The sequence below is a fragment of the Chrysochloris asiatica genome, unplaced genomic scaffold, assembly GCF_000296735.1.
Source record: "Chrysochloris asiatica unplaced genomic scaffold, ChrAsi1.0 scaffold00278, whole genome shotgun sequence".
In the NCBI taxonomy this organism is placed as follows: Eukaryota; Metazoa; Chordata; class Mammalia; order Afrosoricida; family Chrysochloridae; genus Chrysochloris; species Chrysochloris asiatica.
The window spans coordinates 2807906-2828745 of NW_006408796.1; the positions used below are offsets into that span (position 1 = coordinate 2807906).

At 42.4% G+C, this 20840-nt stretch overlaps 1 protein-coding gene across 1 annotated transcript in view; it reads left to right on the top strand.

Moving 5' to 3' along the window:
- The window catches only part of FAM134B (family with sequence similarity 134, member B), a 196276-nt gene extending 179676 nt beyond the window's left edge, over positions 1 to 16600 (top strand). Inside the window, exons 4-9 of the mRNA XM_006874438.1 lie at positions 697 to 823; positions 6072 to 6156; positions 11506 to 11643; positions 12774 to 12838; positions 13110 to 13236; positions 16104 to 16600. Of these exons, the coding sequence (XP_006874500.1) occupies positions 697 to 823; positions 6072 to 6156; positions 11506 to 11643; positions 12774 to 12838; positions 13110 to 13236; positions 16104 to 16600 (1039 nt within the window). The remainder of the gene's footprint in view (positions 1 to 696; positions 824 to 6071; positions 6157 to 11505; positions 11644 to 12773; positions 12839 to 13109; positions 13237 to 16103) is intronic.
- Positions 16601 to 20840: the final 4240 nt, after the last annotated feature.

Sequence of the window (20840 nt, forward strand, 5' to 3'; positions counted from 1 at the left end):
TTGGTTGGTCACAGTGGAGAAAATTTTCATCTTTGCAGACGGTATTGTCACCACCCAGTTCTGGTCAACTCAGAAGGTTATGGTGACTGTTTTGGGGGCTTCCAAGAGAGGTATTCTTGATAGATGTTCCCCAAAGGCATAGCACAATTGCAGGTGTGTATTAATGGCGTTGTAAGAAACTGAGAAACTGCCTTGGTGAGAAACAGGCCAGAATAGTTGTCCCAAAGGAATTTTTTTTTCCCATCATGAGAGTACACCTGCTCATTCTTCAAGGGCACCAGGGGGTTGACCTATGAGAATTTTGTGGGGAAGCCTTACCCCATCTATCCTACACCTTGATCTTGCCCCTTCAAAAATTTTTTGTTGTTGTTGTTCCAAGCTCAAAGAACACTTCAAAGAAACACAATTTGAGTCTCTCAAGGATGCCAAAACTGCTGTTTTGATGTGCAGTGTAAATCAAAGAGTGCGGAATTCTTCAGGGAAGGGGTAGAGAGGGGAGATGCCACATTCAGAAGTGTTGAGACCTAGGTGCTGCAAGTTCCACCAGGCTTAGGTGTGCCTGAGTCCACAGCTCTTCACAGAGAGTGTGGCCAACAGCAAGTATTCAATGAATATATGCTGAAACGAAGAATGTTGAGAGAATGATCCAAAATTCTGCTAAAATTGTCTGTTTTTTTCCTTCTTTTTTCTCTGTAGCTGGGAAGTGATTGATTCCAAACCAGATGAAAGAACAAGACTCAGCCACTGTATTGCAGAATCATGGATGAACTTCAGCATATTCCTGCAAGAAATGTCTCTCTTCAAGCAGCAGAGCCCTGGCAAGGCATGTGTACCAGTGAAGGAGAGCTACTGTGTGGGCTTTCCCAAGTCCAGCAAAATGGAGAGAAAGAAACTAACCTGTTGGATCAGCTTGCTGTTGTTAAGTGCTGTCCAGTCGATTCTGACTCATAGCCACCCTGTATAGGGTTTCCGAGGAGCGGCTGGTGGGTTTGGACCACCGACCTTGTGGTTAACAGTCCAGTGACATCATATTAAGAACATGTGTCATAAAAGCTGATCTCAGCAAGCTGCAGAAATATGAGTGACTGAACATCTCAAAACAAAACTAAACAGAACAAAAAAAAACAGCCTACCTTACAATAGGAGATTGGATCATACATATCTGGCTCATTAACTAAAATGTATGGGGCTTAGTCTTATCAGTCTGATTTAGGAGAAAAAATATCCCCTATTGAGGAAATCAGTTCATAATATTTGGTCTAATTCTGAAGCCCAAGGGAAATTAATCTGCACAGTTCTTGGTGGGCACTCTCAGAGATAATTGTGTTTCTGGTAGTGGAGTGGAATACAAATTGGACTGCTAACTTCAGGGTCAGCAGTTCAAATCTACCAGCTGCTCTGTAAAAGAAAGATGAGGCTTTCTGCGTCTGGAAAGATTTACATCCTCAGAAACCCTATACAGGGTGGCTATGAATGGGATGGGACTCCAAGGCACATCACCACACCACCTCCACCAACACTTCCGGTCTGAAAAGTGAACTCACATGTTATTTTGTTGCAAGGAAAACCTTCATAGCGACAATATAAATGGCATGAGTATTTTTTTCCAATGAAGACAAAAATGTAGCAGGGGAGAAGAGTATTTTGGAAGTGGCTAAATGAAACAATGCGTGGATATGTGCATGGATAATAGCATGAAGCTCTTATTTTCTGAGCAGGAGCATCTTCGCCTGATATTGGCAGTGTTGATTGTGTGGTTTGTGTACAGAACCCTCAACAGACCTTTTGCCTTCCAGTCTAGAGTTCTACCAGTTGTTCAAAAGCAAAGCCAATTGTTAGAATGTAGCATTTAAAGTCTCTCTTCTTGGGCCTAGTACAGGCACCTCTCAGCCTCACTAGTATTAAATCCTGTTGTGGTTGTTAAGTGCTGTTGAGCTGCTTTGGACTCATAGAGACCCTGGATAGAGTTTCCAAGGCTGTCAATTTTTGCTGGAGCAGAAAGCTTCATCTTTCTCCTGTGGAGCAGGTGGTAGCCTCAAGCTGCTGACTTTGTGGTTAGCAGTCCTGTGCTTATCCTACAGAGCCACTGCACTCTCAGTATTAAATACTAGAATTATGCATATTGAAGTGGAAGGGTTGTACCTAGGAGCCAAAGAATGGAAAATCAAAGCTAAGCTGATATCCCGGTCTCCTCTCCCTTGAACTCACAGACCGCTCCTGGTATGTGTTCCTTCCATTTGTCTCACAGGTGCACATCTGTGCACACAGACACATCTTAGGGCTTCAGGTAGTTCACAGAAAAATTCCATTCACTTTTTATCCCATTTCTACATAAAATTTTTGAAGCCCCTTTGCCTGTCTGTCTGTCTTTGTTGTTGACAATACACACAGCAAAACATACACCAGTTCAGCAGTTTCCACATGTGTGATTTAGTGGCCTTGATGACATTTTTTGAGGTGTGCCACCCTTCTCACCCTCCTTTTTGGGGTTGTTCCTCCCCTGCTAACATCGACTCACTGTCCCTGAAGGTTCCTGTGTAATGTGTCCAATTAACCATTGTCGATTTGATCCCTTACAGATAGTTAGTTCATGGAGTCCTGGTGTGGTGCTGTGGGTTAATACGCCAGACTGCAAAGCCATTTGAACTGCAAGGTTGGCGGTTCCAGCTCACCAGCTATTCCTTGGAAACCCAATAAAGCGTTGCTATGGGTCGGAATTGACTCCACGGCACTTAACAACAACAACAACAACAACAAGATAGTTCTTAAAAGAGCATAATGCTCAAGGCAGACATTTGTTTTTTTGTTGTTGTTTTTAATTGGCTTCCTAGAGCTACTTTAATAAAGTACCACAAAGTGGGTAGCTTGAAATGACAGTTATGTATGGTCTCATAGTTCTGGAGGCGAGAAATCCGAGTTCAGGGTTCAGGTCTGGAGAGCCTTTCTTCTCTCTCCCATTTCCCTCAGTTTGCCAGTGCTGGAGTGTAACTCTGTCTCGGCCTTTTCTTCCGCATCTCTTCTCTGCTCTTCTAAGGACACCACTCCTATGCAAACCACTCACACTGAATTGTGGCATGCTAGGATAAGCACTAGACCACAAGGTTGGTTTGAGCTGCAAAATCAGCAGTTCAAACCCACCAGTCGCTCCTCAGAAACCCCATACAGGGTCACTATGAGTCAGAACCGACTCTACAGCACTAAACAAAAACAATTTTTCTCCAAAGAGCCCTGGTAGTGCCATAGTTAAGCGCTGTCACTAGGGGTCAAACTTGATAGCCGCCAGGCACTTGTGGGCAGCGAATGAGAAAATAAAAGTGGGTCAGACAGTTGCTTTTGCTAGTTGAATTAAACTACCGTTTGGTTTTATGAAGCCTTCAGGGGATATTTTTGGTTTAAGGTACAATGATTTTCTCAAAGCAATTGTTTATCCAGCCTTCATGGCTCCAGGAAGTCTGGAGTCCAGGACAGTTTGAAACTCTGTTCTGCATTTTTCCTCTTTTGGTCAAGAATCTTGTATAGAATCTTTGATAAGGCACCATCCATGATGAAGGAGATAGTTGTTCTTGGAGACAAATGATCTTGGTCCTATTCCTGATTTTCCTTCCAAATGACTAGCAAACAATTGGTGTGTGTTGGAAGACCGCTCACAAGCATTTAAAACCTCAGGCACTATGTAATGAACTAGCAGGTAGAACAGAATCAGTAAGCATTCATTAAGGTCAGTTCACTGGGATGTCCCATGACCCTAAACGTACAAACAAAGAAGCTTAAATCATTTAGATGTTTTTGGTTTTACATGACCAACTTTTAACACCTATTTTTTCTCTCTCTCTCTGTGTGGCATTGTAAATGTATCTCAAGTGTCTTTTTTAAACTCCTTTGATGGATTTCATTTGATTACTTATCAGTTTAATGTAATAGCAATATTTAAAAATAAGCAATAGAAGTCAAGTAGTTTAAGACATACAGGAGTGTGGGAATCAGTCAGAGACAGTCGAGAAAACTTTCTTCTGTCTTGATGCACCTGATGGAATGAAGGGCACTTTCTGAAGATTTAAAAAAAATTTCTTAAAACAACCAAATATTATTTTCTCTTTCTTTTTTGCCTTTTTTGTCCTAAGTGCAGGAGGGATGAAAATGATGGTACACATTTGAGTTTTGTTCCAGTTGATAATTGGATTTTATGTAACCTGTGTTGTTGTTGCTCTTAAATGTCACCGAGTCAATTCTGACTCATAGCACCCCTATATAGTGTTTCCTAGGAGCGGCTGGTGAGTTTGAACTATCGACCTTGCAGTTCAAACCAACCTTGATGTTGAGTGCTTATCCTATGGCACCATCCCAGGACTCCGTGTGACCTATAAGTGGTATCATTTGAGGGGCGGGCATAGCTTGGGGGATGGTAATAGCTAGTTGATTTATGACAATAGCTTAACAGATTTTTGTAAATGCCTTTAATTTCTGTGACACGGTTCTCTGTGTTGGTGAACTTGGTTGGGCATAAAGTAGTTTAGCTAGAATGTTCCTTAGAAGCGAGGATGGTGAGACTTTGCCTCATGTACTCTGGCCATGTTATGAGGAGGGGGCTAGTCCCTGCAGGACATCAAGCTTGGTAAAGTGGGGAGGGGTCAGCATAAAGGAAGAAGAGCCTCAACTGCAGAGATCAACAAAGTAGCTGCACCAATGGGTTCAAACCCAACAATGTGTGACTGCCTCAGGACCAGGCAGTGTTGTATTCTGTTGTACACCGGGCTCACAATGAGCTGAGACAGCCTGGCAACACCGAACAAGTGTGAAGGAGAAGGTTTGATTACCAGGTTATGGTCGCCAGTAAGACATGCTTAGTAACAAAAGTTTCTGGGGGACATATCCCCCTAGAGTTCTCTTGTTGTTGTTGTTGTTGTCAGGTGCCATCAAGTCGGAACCGACTCATAGCGACCCCATGCACAGCAGAACGAACCTTACTACCGCCAACCTTACTACCGCCGCCACACTTGACGCCATCAATGATGTCACCTGGCTGATCCATCTCTTTGGGGGTCTTCCTCTTTTTCTCTGACCCTCCACCTTACCCAGCATGACATCCTTCTCCAGCGACTGTTCTCTCCAGACAATGTGTCCAAAGTAGGAGAGACGAAGCCTAGCTATCTTGGCTTCTCTTGTACTTGTACTTGGCGGTAATACAGCCCCACAAGCATAGTGAATGGGGGTCCTTCTTCTCTGGCTTAATTGTCCTCTGAGCTCTCACCATCACTCTTGTTGTTGTTGTTGTGTGCCGTGGAGCTGGTTCTGACTCATAGCAACCCTGTACAAGATTTCCGAGGCTGTAAATCTTTACCGGAACAGAAAGCCTCATCTTTTAGTCTGTGGTAAAGGATTCCTGGTGTGGCTTTGTGGGTGAATGCACTGGACTGCAAAGTAAGTTTGATCCACAGGTCAGCAGTTCAAGCTCACCAGCCATTCCTTGGAAACCCTATATAGGTTTGCTAAGGGTCAGAACCAACTCAATGGCACTCAACAACAACAACACAGTAGACTTCGGCTGGATGAACATAGCATCTAAGGAGCACTGGTGGTGTAGCAGGTTAACACCTTGGTGGCTAACCTCACGGTCAGCAGTTCAAACCCACCAGCAGCTCCTTGGGAGAAAGATGAGACTGCTCCCATAAAGATTTACAGTTTGGGGAACCCTAAGGAGCGTTCTGCTTTGTCCTGTGGGTCCCTATGAGTCAGAATTGACTTGTTGGCAGTGGGTTTTTATAGATCATAAATCATCCCCCACAAAAACAAAAACACCAAAAACCACTGCCTATGAGTGGGTTCCCACTCGTGGTGAACGCGACAGGACAGAGAATCATAACCTTCTTGAAAGCAGACAGCTTCATCTTTCTCCCGGGGAGCAGCTGGTGGGTTCAAACCACTGACCTTGTGGTTTACAGCCAAGCGCCTTAATCAGTGTGCCAGCAGAGCTCTTAGGTCACATGTAAATAAAGTCATGTGTGTGTGTCAGTCGTGTGCTCAAAAGTATCTTGGTGTTTAGTAGGAGTAACTGTTCCCTCTTTCTTCTCTAGTTTTGCCTCCTGGTCTGCAGCGTGTGCACATTTTTTACGATCTTGGGAAGCTACGTTCCTGGGGTCGTACTCAGCTATCTACTATGTAAGTACAGCGGAATGTTTGCGTAACCTATATGATGCTTGTGGTATCGTTTGAAGCATCAGCAAGACCTTCCATTATATGGAAGAGAAAGGATGAGCTCCTTATTGCAGAACATATAGATAGGATTTTACTCCCCGGCCAAGCAGAGCTTCTCCTTTCTCCTGCTGTTGTTGTTGTGTGGCGTCGAGTCGGTTCTAACTCATAGTGACCCTGTACTGGGTTCTTGAGGCTATAAATCTTTGCGGGAGCAGAAACCTCATCTTTTTCCTTTGGGGTGGCTGGTGGGCTCAAACCACTGACCTTGTTTGCAGTCCAGTGCTTATCCTACCGAGCCACTGTGCTCCTCTGTAGACAAATTTATATTTTAAAATTGCAAGAACAGCTGTGAAAAGCAGAACTGTTGAGGGAATAATTATCTTTATTTTAAACTATATCAATAAAGCTATAAATAAATGTTACTGTAAAAAAGACCAGGCTTACTGGTCAGAGGGAGTCCTGGTGTGGCACTGTGGGATAAGCACTAGACTGGTAACTATAAGGGCAGTAGTTCAAATTCACCGCTGCACCTCAGAAACCCTATGCAGGATTGCTGTAAGTCGGAACTGACTCGATGGCACTTAGCAACAACAACAACAACAACAACAGCTGGTCAGGTAGAGACTGCTGAAACCTCCAAGATTATGTCCCCTGTTCACCATTCAGGTCTGGAACGGAATTCAGCCCCGTGGCTCCATTTTCAGCCAAACAATAGACAGGTATATGGAGGGACAGGGGACAACGACACTAATGAGGTGTGCACACCATAGAACAGTCAGTCACTGGAGATACACAGCACAGCAGTTTACCCAGGGACAAGACTCGGAAGGGTTGGAATAGAAGGAAGAATGAAACAAGAAACAGAAGACAGACATGGGGTAAGAGGTGTTCATGGAAGGGATGATGATCATCGAGATGAAATGAGGTGGCTGATTAGTTGAATGTAGAACTGATGATCTGTAAACCTTCACTCAATTCACACAAAAAGTTTTAACAGGATAAAATAAGCTATGTTCTCAACCCTTGACAAACACATCAATATCAGTCATTTTGCATGTTCCCTGACTCAAAAACAAAAACTGCAAACAAACCAACCAATAGTGAGACACTATTACGCTTCACCCGAATGAGGTCCTTCCCTGGAGAAAGACCTCATGTTTGGCAAAGTGGAAGGTCAACGGAGACATGGAAGATGGATTGGCACAGTGGCAGCAGTAGTGGGCTCCAGCATAGGAAGGATTGTGAGGTTGGTGCAGGACTGGACAGTGTTTCGTTCTGTTAAGTGTAGGGTTGCGATGAGTCAGTACTGACTTGACGGTACCTAACAGAATGGCTAGTATGAGAAGTTCTGAATCCACTGTAATTGTCATACCCTGTTAGTGTGCAGGTGGGATGACACAGCCCCTTGGATAACAGTTTGGCAGTGACTTAAAAGCTGCCAGATGGTTCATCCATTCCACAGTTGAGTATTGTTGTTGTTATTAAGTGCCGTCGAGTCGGTTCTGACCCATAGTGACCCTGAACAGGGTTTCCGAGGCTGTAAATCTTTATGGGAGCAGAAAGCTTCATCTTTCTCCCATGGAGCAGCTGATAGTTTCGAACTGCTGACCTTGCGGAACGCAGCCCGATTCATAACCACTACGCTACCAGAGCTAACCCGTGGAAATGAAGGTGAATGTCCACACAAAGAGTTGTACATGAATGTTCATGGCAGTGTTATTTGTAGTCGCCTAAAACTGAATACTGTCCAGATGTCCATCAACACATGAGTGGACAGTGAACCTGAAGTATGTCCATGCAGGGGTTACTACTCAGTAGCAAAAACTTGATGACGTGCAAAAATATTGGTGATTCTGAAAATAATTAGGCTGACTAGAACCCATATTTTAAAAGGAGAGTGTGTACTTATAATTCTCAAAGAATGCAAACCAACAGTTAGTGAGGAAATAGGTGGTGGCCTGGAGACTAGGTGGGTGGAGACAGGGATGGGTAGAGGACAATGATTTAAAATATGAGAAATTTCTGGGTGGTAGATAAGTTCTTGTAGGAAGCCTGGCTGAATCGTTACATAACACAATAGCTAAAGCCCTTGGCTGCTAACTTAAAGTTCAGAAGTTTGAATCCATCAGTGGCTCCATGGGAGAAAACACTTGCCAATCTGTTCCCAATACTGTTGTTCAGTATTGTTGAGTCAGTGCTGACCCATAGCAACCCTCTATAGGGTTTCCAAGGAGCAGCTGGTGAGCTTGAACCGCCGACCTTGCAGTTCAAATGACATTGCAGTCTGGTGTATTAACCCACAGCGCCACATCAGGACTCTTCCATGAAGATCACAACCTAGGAGATCCCATGGGGCACTGCCATCACCTCCACAGCACACAACAGCAACAAGATAGGTTCATCATTTTGATTGTAATGGAGATTGTTTTGACAACATGCTCCTAATGACTCCTGGTGTGGCACTGTAGGATCACATTGGACTGCAAACCATGAGATCAGTGGTTCAAATCCACCAGCTGCTCCTTGGAAACCCTATGCAGGGTCGCTATGAATCAGAATCAACTCGATGATGATTAACAACAATAACTGATGTGAGTCTAACAAATGTTAAAACAAAAACTGTATTAATTAAGTCTGTAATAGAAATAAAGGTTTGTTTAATACACAATTTACAAATAGAGAGTCAAAAATGTTCCAAATAAGAAAAATCTTTTATTATATAGACTCTTATATTCTAGCGTTATCGCTAGTGATTATATATATCTTGGAAGTAGGGCCAGAATAATGTTTTCATAAGGATAAGCACTGGACTGATAACCGCAGGGTCGTCCATTCAAACCCACCAGCCACTCCTTGGAAACTATACAGGGTCACTATGAGTTGGAACCAACTCAACGGCACTTACCAACACTAGTGACTCATGAATATGGAACATGAACAACTCAGCTAATTACTGATTTGACTTAAAATGTAGCTTTCAGCCTAGCTGTTGGAGTTTGTGAAAGCATAAGTTCTTTGCTAATTAAGGTAAGTTATTGTTGGAGTTCTGTTAGTGTAGTGGTTACAAGTCAGGTTGCTCGTCTCACGGTTAACAGTAGTTCAAAACTGCCAGCAGCTCCATGGAAGAAAGATGAGGTTTTCTGCTCCTGTAAAGATTCACAGCCTCAGAAATCCTATATGGGGTTACTATGAGTTGGAACCAACCCCATGGAACATGACCACCCACCACCATTGTGTGACTAAAGATAGCATTCAGGGACAGTGTTCTATGTCCCAGTTTGGTTAGTTGTGTCTGGGGTCTTAAAAACTTGTGAGTGGCCATCTGAGACACACCTATTGGTCTCTTCTGACCTGGAACATCAGAGAACAAAGAAAAGTGAAAACTCAAGAAAGTAATTCATCCATAATGATCCACATGAACCACAGTTTCTCTTACATGAAACCCAAAGAACTAGATGGTGCTCGGCTACCATTACCACCAAGACCAGGATCAGTTAGAATGAGTGTTAAAAACAACAACAACAGGAAAATCAAAATTCAAAGCCTAAAATAAGACCAGACTTACTGGTCAGACAGGACTAGAGGAGCCTCTAACTTGAAACTAAAGACATTCCTGGAGACCTCCTTCCAGCCAAGTAATAGATGAGACAATAAAACAAACAATGCGAAGAATGTGCTCCTTAGGACATTTAGCTCTAGGAGACCAACATTTGCCCAGAACTTAAGATGAGAAGACTGGGAGGGACAGGGAAGCCAGATAATGGAAATGGGGGAGGGAGGGGTTCAGGGAGAAAGTAAGGAGAGAGTTGACATGGCAAGAATTGCAGCCAATGTTACGGAACAATTTGTGTATGAACTGTTGGTTGGGAAAACTGATTTCTATGTAAACTTTCACCTAAATCACAATAAATGTTAACTAAAAAAAAAAAAGATCCACATGAATCACAATCTCATTTAGCCTGAGACCAGAAGAACGACTACAACCAACCATTCTAACCAGGGACACAATAGAAGGTCCCAGATGGAAGGTGAGAAAAATATAGAATAAAATTCAAATTCATAAAAGAAAGCCAAATCTACTGGTCCGACAGACACTTGAGACTATCGCCTAAACATACCCTTTGGACTTGTAACTAAAGCTACTCTTGGTGATCAACTTTCATCCAAATAATTGTTGTTGTTAAGTGCCGTTGAGTTGATTCCAACCCATAGCGATCCTGTATAGGGTTTCCCAGGAGTGGCTGGTGAGCTTGAACTGCCGACCTTGCAGTTCAAACGATATTGCAGTCCAGCGCATTAACCCACAGCTCCACACTAGGACTCCATCCAAATAATAGGTCTATAAAATAAACAATACCACCCATGAATACTGTGTGCCCTAAATAATCAACTATATAAGACCAAACAGTCCAACATTTACCCTCAAACAAAGATGAGAAGTTAAGGAAAGACATGCTGTAAAGTGCAATCAAGTTGGTTCTGACCCATAGCGACCCTGTATAGGGTTTCCAAGGAGCGACTGGTGAGCTTGAACCTCTGACCATACAGCTCAAAGCGACTGTGCACCCCAGCGCTTTAACCCATAGTGCCACACCAGGATTCCAGGGAAGCTGAATTAATGGAAACAGAATAACAATGACAAAATGGAAATGATGAGAACGCTGACCCATTATAAACAAATGCAACCAATGTCATGGAACAAGCTGTGCAGAAATTGTTAAATGAGAACCTAATTTGTTGTGTGTATTCATTCACCTAAAATACAATAAAATATATTTTTTAAAAATTTCAAGCTAATTTTCAGGAAGTGGGTTTTCTCAAGGGTTAAGGTTCAAAGATAATTTAAAACAGAGACTGATTTGATGAAGAATTTTTCTATCATGATGATTCTAGAAAATGTAGATTTCATGAGAATGAAAACTCTGCTCCTCATAGACTAGAATAATGTTCCCCTGATACAAGAGGGTGTAATAAACATGTCACGCTGAGTATTGAATCAAGGACTATTGTTGTGAAAACAGGTAAGCATCCTGTATATTTTTTTGAAGGTAAAAGGATTGAAGGGAGGGAGTTGCGCTAACTGATAGTCTTTCATCTGTGTGTGTGTGTGTGTGTGTGCCTGTGTATTAGAATATTTTGATTACAGGAATTAGGATAGAAATTAGGAACTGAATTAACGGAGGTATATTCTTAAAAAGTAAGCTCCTTTTTGTCACTTTGAGACCTGAAGTGGTGTTTTGGGTGGTGTTTTGAGGTGTATCTTTTTGTAAGGAAGGTCACCTAACTCTGCCTGTCTTTCTTTGTGTCTTTCAGTACTCTGTGCATTTTTGTGCCCGCTGTTTAAGTGTAATGACATGGGACAAAAACTATACAGCAAAATCAAGTCAGTTCTGTTGAAACTAGACTTTGGAATTGGGGAATTTATTAATCAGAAGAAACGTGAGGGATCTGGTAGGTAAAGTTTGAACTTTAGATTCCATTCAAGAATTTTACTATGAAATAAACCACCTTTGATACCTTGTAGGGTATTCTGCTTTAGAAGATAATCCCCCAAAATAATACGGTCTAAGACTTGTATTCTATTCTCAAACATAATCCTTTAATAAACTGACTTCTTATCCAAATTGTGCATGGAGGAGACAACGGTTAAACCACTGTCTATGTTTTTTAAATCTATGATTTATTTACTGTGTTTAAATTGCTTCAATTTGGGTGGGACTGTTGCAAACAGAGGACTCTTGGTGTGGTGATGTTGGTTAATGCGCTGAACAGCAAAGCCCACTTGGCCTGTGGTTCAAGTTTACCAGCTGCTCCTTGGAAACCCTATACAGGGTCGCTCTGGGTCAGAGCCTGACTTGTTGATGGCACTTAACAACGACAATTGTAAATAGAATAACTGAGCCAGGTAGTAAAGACTTGTTGTTTATTGCTGTTGAATTGATTCCAACTCACAGGAACCCAGTACAGGGTTTTTGAGGAGAGACTGGTAGATTTGAATTAGCAACCTTGGGATTAGCAGTCCAGTGCTGATCCTACAGTACCACACCGGAAACCAGATAAGAAGGGAGGGAAAGAGTAGAATAAAGAAAATAGGGGATCCTTCTCCTCTTCTCAGTATGACCTATGACCTTATCCAGCAGTGATTCTCAAACTGTAGTTTGCATCAGAATCACTTGGAAGGGTCCTTAAAGCATGGATTGACTCTCCCTGTCCCCAAGTTTCTGATTCAGAAGGTCTAGAATAGGGCAATTCTGCTTGGTCCTGTGGGTCACCAGGATCAGAATCAATTCAGAAGCAGTGGAGTGGGAGGGGCGGGCTTGGGAATCTGCCCATTTAACAAGTTTCCAGCGATGCTGTGGGCTGTAGTGGTCCATGGACCAGACTTGGAGGACTATTGCCATAAGAGACAATTTCCTTTGGAAATCAAGCATTTTGTAAATATGTGAAAAGATTTAATTATATGGAGGCATTAGAGACTATGAGAAATGTGGGGTAAGAGCAGGTCTTCAATGGAAAAAAAGAAAGCAGTCTATCTGTGTGAGCCAGGAAACTGAAAGTGTCCACATTATTTTTCTCAACAGAAGCAGATAAAGAAAAAAGTCACAAGGATGACAGTGAATTAGACTTTTCTGCCCTTTGCCCTAAGGTATTTGCCATTTCTTTTTCTCCTGTGTCATTTGATGATACCTTTCTTTACATGCATCAAAGCCGAATGGTTTTCTTCATAGATGCCTCCCACTTCTAAAAGGTGATTGATTGAACATTTTCAAAAAGTGTGTGTGTGGGTGTGTGCAGGGGTGGTGGAATCATCTGGCTTTTATTGCTCAAACATGTTTTGGTCATAGTATGGCTTTTTCAAAAGTTTTTTTATTAGGAATTTAAAATGTATCACGGTTGTTCTACTTATGTTGACTCAGATGAGCCTCACGGTTGCTGCTAAAGAGTTATCTGTGTCAGACACAGATGTATCAGAAGTGTCCTGGACGGATAACGGGACCTTCAACCTCTCTGAGGGATATACTCCACAGACAGACACGTCTGATGGTAGGTTCAGATTTTGGAAGACTTTTATTTTTATTATTATTATAAGTGCATGCTTCTGTCAATTGTTAAATGGGAAAAGAAAATATGCTATTTGTTGTTGTTGTTGTTAAGTACCATCAAGTCAGTTTTAACTCATAGCGACCCAGTATAGGGTGTCCAAGGAGTGGCTGGTGAGTTTGAACTGCTTACCTTGTGGTTTAAACTGACGTTGTTGCTCTTTGTTTATTCTACAGCACCACACCAAGCCTCTTCCTTGTAAGTGAATGGATATTATCTATCACAGAACCATTGTACTTCAAGATAAATCTTGAAGTGTTCTTTTGATCATGAATGTAATGGCATTCATCTTTAATTTGTCCTATTGAAAATGGCCAATACAAGTCCATTTTGTCTCACTAATGCCTAGAAGATAGATCTTCTGCGTTCCATTTAATTTTTGACAACTTCCAATTTTCCTCATTTCGTACTTCATCCATTCCGTGTTCCATTGATTAATGGATGTTTACATCTATTGCTCCACATTTTGAATTGTGCCCCATAAGCAAATGAAGGTCCTCAAAGCTTTACTCTATTAGCGTCATCATAGTCAACTCTACTTTGAGGAGGCGGCTCTTCCACAGTCATGTTTTGAATGCTTTCCAATCTGAGGGGCTCGTCTTCCAACACTATATGTGACAATATTGTGGTGTTCTTCAAATGTTTTCGTTTTCCAGCACTATTCTGACAGTGTCCCATTTCTAGTCATAAGGGTTGACAGGGGCTAAACGTTCAACAGTGGTCTGCCTCTTCTTCCTAGTCTGTCTTAGTCTGGAAGTTCAGCTGAAACCTGTCCACCATGGGTGACCCTGGTGGTATTTAAAATACCGGTGGCCAAGCTTCCAGAATCACAGCAACATGCAAGCAACACATACCATAGTATGACAAACTGCTAGATGAGTGGTGGACACACATGTAAATATACAAATGTATGTTGTTATTGTTATTGTGTGCTGTGTATATAGATGGGAGCATTGTGGCTCCTTATGATAAACACCGGACTGAGAGTCACAAGGTCCATGATTTGAGGCTGCCAGCTGCTCTGCAGGAGAAAGATGAGGCTTTCTGCTCCCAGAAAGCCTCATCTGTATTGGCTTAAACTGTATATATCTCTCTATATATCTCTATATCGATATATATATATATATATATATACACACACACACATATATATACATATATATGTTGTTGTTAAGTGCCATCGGTCGGCTCTGACCCATAGCAACCCTGTATAGGGTTTCCGAGGAGCAGCTGGTGAGCTTGAACTAACAGCCTTGCAGTTCAAACAACTTTGCAGTCTGGTGCATTAACCCACCGTGCCACACCAAGATGCCAATATATACACACACATACACACAAATATATACATACATACATACCTGCTTCTGTAAAGATGAGTCACTATGAGTCAGAACTGACTCCATGGCACATAACCACCATACCAGTGTGTTGCTGTGGGATAAGCACTGGACTGCTAACTGCAGGGTCAGCAATTCAAACCCACCAGTCGCTCCTTGGAAACCTTATAAAGGGTCACTATGAGTCAGAACCAACTTGCATATATTATATGTGTGTGTGATGCATGTACTTGGAACTGAAAGACTAAAGGTCCACATCCACGCAGAAAGGTCTGGTGCTCTGCTTCTGAGAAGTCACCCATTGAAACCCTGTGGACTATGGTTCTAATCTGACACCCATGAGACCACCATGAGTTGGAATTGACTCAGTGGCCACTGCTCAAGGATTCAGTGGTCGACGGGTGTAGTCCATTTCAGATGTATTTATGGAGAGCCGAATGTTTCCACATTCTCTTGGGATGCATATGGAGTAGAAGACTCAGTAACTTTTATTTCATTGTCTTAAAGAAATACAAGTTTAGGGATACACATATTTATCTCCACAAATCAAAATGTTAGGAATAGATGATACTCATTAATAGTCGTGCCAGAATCCATGAAAACGTCCAATTGGAGTCTTTTTAAAAATTTTCATCATCACACATTTCTACACTGGCTTAAACTAAACTATTCCCAACCCAAGGGCAAGATGGAATTTTTGTTTGTGATGACCATTTAAACTTTAGTCAGCTCCAAACTTCTTGTTACTGTTGTGAAGTGCCATCAAGTCGATTCCGACCCATAGTGACCCTGTATAAGGTTTCTGAGGAGCAGCTGATGAGCTTGAACCACCGACCTTGCAGTTCAAACGACTTTGCAATCTGGCGCATTAACCCACAGCGCCACACCAGGACTTCTAGCTCCAAACTAATGGTACACAACTTTGAATATTAAGTCATATACTGTTTTGTCCTTTTTCAGAAAGGCAAAAAACTATAGGGTACACATGTAGTAGTGCATCCATTCCCTGCTTACTGACAGGGTTAGTTCCAAAACCCAGGTCATTATGTGAATGTTGGCGTTGTGGGAAGTTAGAGGATGATCACGTATCGTAAAATGGAGGGTAGTTACGTTAGTAAATACCTGCCACATTACATCATTACGTATAAGGGCAAATTGCTGAGAATCATGGCCCAGCCAGCGTCATTCTTGCCTTGCACCTTGAACTTCAAGGTACGTTGTTATTACACAAAATAGTCAGATGGTAGATGTTTTACTGTGTTCATAAATGTAAAGTGTTGAATAACAAGTTAGTTGTTAAGTAAGGAGTACATTGCCATCCCTAGGGTTCCCAATTCAGTGGAGAAGCTGATTTAAGTTGAGCTTAGATGAAGGTCAAGGCTGACCAGAGAGGGTCATACTAAAACCAGATCTATTTGCTGTCATCTCTGTGTTATGGTGCTTACATATGAATCTCTTTTACACATTTCACAGATCTTGACCGACCTAGTGAACAGGAAGTCTTCTCTCGAGACCTTTCAGAATTTCCATCTTTAGAAAATGGCATGGGAACAAATGATGAAGATGAATTAAGCCTTGGCCTGCCTGTTGAGTTCAAGAGAAAGAAGGACCAGTTGGACAGTGGCCGTAGATTGAACCAAGAGAGGCCCTCGGTGGCTGGTCTCACGCTTCCTCTGAACAGTGACCAGACCTTTCAGCTGATGAGCAACTTGGCTGGGGACGTCATCTCAGCTGCCGTGACTGCTGCCCTCAAAGACCAGCTCCAGGGTAAACAGCAAGCCCTTTCTCAGGCCGCGGCCAGCCTCGCCGAGGATACAGACACTGAAGAAGGTGATGACTTTGAACTCCTGGACCAGGCAGAACTTGATCAAATTGAGAGTGAGTTGGGACTTACACCAGACCAGGAAGCAGCAGTACAACAAAGTAAGAAGTCTTCGAGCTTCCTGTCTAGCCTACTGGGAGGCCACTGATAGGGAAACCAGCTGGCAACAGAGCACAGACAAGCCACCAAAAAATTTCAAACATGCAAAAAAAAAAAAAAAAGGAAAACATTTAAACTGTGAGCTTTAATGATTACTTTAGGTTTTTTTTTTTTGTCTCCCTTCTGCAGTGAGTCAATTGGATATAAATCAGCTGACAGTGATCGATTGATAATTTCTGATAGTTATTTTTATGTAAGAAACATGGAAATGAACTTCCTATCTATATACATACTGTGTTGTCAGAGATGAGTATTAGAGATTGTTTTTAAAACAAAAAGAAAAAAAAAAGGCACCAAATTGTTGAGCTCTTCCTATAAGTATTGTATTATTATTTTCATTTACAATGAACTTTTCAAGCATGCAGAACAGTTTTTTGTAACTCGCTGAAAAATAGTTACAATTCCTTGCTGTTTCAGCGCCCTTGTTCCTGATACTTGGAAACAGTTGAACATAACACAATTTTCTGTAGACTCTGATGTAGAAAGACCAAGGCGATCAAAAGTAGCTTTAGGGGAAGGTTGTGGAAAATCCTACCAAAATGAATTTCCCCGGACAAATTCTAAAATATATACATAAAACTTGGGTAGTTGATGCATGTCCGTGTTATTTCTGCAGTTGTAAGTATGGGCGTGCTTGTCGAATGGTTGGTTACCATCGCTGGTCTTGCAGCGGGTGACGACGTTAGCCCAGGCCAAGCAAGCAGTTGTATACCATCACATAGATCATAGTTATGATGTCCACACGGTCTGCCGAGTGTTGTTCATTTGTCTTGTGCTTTTGCAGGATGCTCTTCTGCCTGCTCAGACCTAACTTACACCCTCATCTTTTATATGATGGAGATAGTCTCCTAAAATCATGAAGCGAGTTTCTGCTGTGTGCAGAGTGAAGTGGTTATCAGAAATTGAGAAGCAATCCCCATAATTTCCTAGAGTAGAGAGTATTTATTTGCCGTTGGTCTCAATAGGTCATCTGTTTTGTGCTGCTTCTTTTTAAGTTGGGACAGTAGAGCATATCTTTTCCTGTATTTTAAATGTGTTGTTGTTCTTATCGTTGTTAAGTTCCATTGAGTCGGTTCCAACTCATAACGAACCCACATAGGGTTTCCAAGGAGCAGCTGGTGGGTTTGAATTGCTGACCTTGGGGTTTGCAGCCCAATGCTGACCCTACAGTCTTTAAACGTTTTAGGTCACCTTTAAATAACCAAATGTGGCTTATGGTTTCTAACTGAAAAGTAGACATCCAGCTAGTTGTGTGATTGTGAGATCAACATGTAGTTGTGTTTTGAGGGACCAGACCAGCAACTACCCAACGTCTCTTAAATCTTCAGGTCTAGCTGGCATTTCTATGGGCAGGGCATCTGAAACCCTCAGAAAGGAAGGAGAATCCAAGGGAGTGGGCATCTCTTTTCTCCTCCTTTCATTTTGTCCCTTCTCCTTGTTTTGAACACTCATTCTAGGCAATCAGACATTGTAACTGTAACGTCTCTCTCTTTTTTCCTGTGAAATATCTAGACTGAATTTTGCCAAATGTTAAAGGTAGAAAAGCTACCCAAGACTCTGAACACTGGCGTTTTGTGATTGTACCCTTCTGCTTTTTGTGTCATTAGTGCCTCCTGACTCCGTGGTTGACCCAAAGTGAGCCTGTGCCTTCATTATCTTGCCCATTTTGGTACAAATGGAAACGTGGTGTTAGATCTTTGAATTGTGTGGGAGTTGTTGGTCGGGGGGGAATACCTGAGTTCTATTCAATCAGAGTTTCTGGACATGAAGAAAAATACAGTCACGTATTTATAAAATAATTGTCTTCACGTTTCTTTATATATATGGTTGGTTGGCTATGTGCCGTGGAGTCTGTTCTGACTCATAGGGACCCTGTGTAGGGCTTCCAAGGCTGTAAACCTTTACGGGAGCAGAAAGTCCCCTATTTCTCCTGTGGAACCACTGGTAGTTTTGAACTGCTGACCATGAGATTCGCAGCCAGAGTCGTAACCATTACACTACCAGAGCTCCTTTTTCTTTTCTTTTTCTTTTAAATAACAAGCACACACGAACATATGCACATATGTGTACATATTTGTGCATGTGTGCTTCCTCATTAAAAAAAATTCTTGAGCTTGAAATCAGAAAGGATAATGGTCTCTTCAATTGCTTCACTGAGGAAAAAACATGAAGTTAAATGTAATCCTGGTGTGGCACTGAAGGATAAGCACTGGACCACAAGATCGGTTTGAATCACAAGGTTGGCAGTTCAAACTCACCCAGCCACTCCTCAGAAACCCTATACAGGGTTGCTATGAGTCGGAACTGGCTCAACGGCACTTAACAACAACAACAAAACATAATCCAAATAATTAAAGACTGTGAGCAATGTGTGATGGCCATCCCAGGAACAGGGATTTGAGAATGGGGAGGCAGGCAGGACAGAGGACAGGATTAGCAGCACTGTGGAGGAGACACGTTCCCCTGATGGGAGCTGTGGCGTCAGCTTCCACTCAGAACAATCCCACACACAACGGCACAAAACACGGCCCTGTCCTCACAGTCGCTGCTGCGTTGGAGACCACTGTTGGAGCCCTGGTGTCAGTCCATCTCATTGAGGGTCTGCATGTGTTTCACTGACCCTCCACTTTCCCAAGCATGGTGTCCTTTTCCAGGGACTTGTCCCACCAAGAGAGATTTGCTCCTTCTGGCAGTCTGTGACATATTTAAACAGACTAGCGTAGTGGTTACGAATTGGGCTGCGAACCTTAAGGTCAGTGGTTCGAAACTACCAGCTGCTCCGCGGGGGAAAGATGAGGCTTTCTACTCCCGTAAAGATTTACACCCTCGGAAACCCTGTACAGGGTCGCTATGGGTCGGAACCGACTCGATGGCACATAACAACAACAACAAATAAGAAGACAAACTCAAGGGCTGATAACAACTGATAATGTGTGATGGAGTGAATAATAAAACTAGAATAAAATAAGCTATAAATGAAAAGGGATGCGGGCATGGGGGTTGGGTAGGGTAGAAAGCGTGTAAACGCTAGCTAGGAGCATTATAAACACACATACGCTTTAATGTTGTTGGCTTGAGGAGACACATGAATGGAAATCTATACAACACTAGTATCTTTCCCCAAATTAGATCCACCAGATGCGGTTGTGAAGGGGTTTAGTTTGTGTGTACTTGTGTGTGTTTATGGGATGGCAATGCTATTTTCTAGTTTAAGTTCAAGTATCAAATCAACCCAGTGAATCCAGTACCAAAATCCTGGTGTGGCGCTGGAGGGATACACACAGGACTGCAAGGTTGGTTTGGACCACAAGGTCGGTGGTTCAAACTCACCAGCTGCTCTTTGGAAACCCTATACTGGGTCACTGTGTGTCAGAACCTACTCGATGACACTTAACAACAGCAACAACAAACCCTCTGGAGTCCCACTGGACCGTGACATCGGTTTGAACTGCAAGGTCAGTGGTTCAAACTCATCAGCTGCTCCTTGGAAACCCTACATAGGGTCCCTGTGAATCAGAGGCACGTAATAACATACCCTTTGGAATCCTGGTGTAGCGCTGTTGGATAATGCACTGGACCACAAGGTCAGCTTGAACTGCAGAGTCAGCTCTTCAGACTCACAAGCTCCTCCTCATAAACCCTATACAGGCTTGGTACGATTTTGTTTATTGTCCGGCAATCATCGGACGATATCTTTGCTATCCTATGTGATTAAAATTTTACTAAAGGTAATACAGAAATGTCTACAATCATACATTGACAGAGAACTTCCAGAGGTTCAAGCTGGATTCAGAAGAGGCCATGGAACGAGAGATATCATTGCTGATGTCCGATGGATCTTGGCTGAAAGCAGAGAATATCAGAAAGATGTTTACCTGTGCTTTACTGACTACATAACGGCTTTCAATTATGTGGATCATGACAAGCTATCGACAACATTGTTAATTATGAGTATTCCTGAACACTTAATTGTGCTCATGAGGAATCCATACCTGGACCAAGAGGCAGTTGTTTGAACAGAACATGGGAACACTGAATGCTTTAAAATTAAGAAAGGTGTGCAACAGGGTTGTATTCTTTCACTATACTTATTCAACCTGTATGCTGAGCAAATAATCCGAGAAGCTGAGTTCTATGAAGAAAAACATGGCATCAGGATTGGAGGAAGACTCATTAACAACCTGCGATATGCCGATGATAGAATTCTTGCTTGCTGAAAGCGAAGAGGA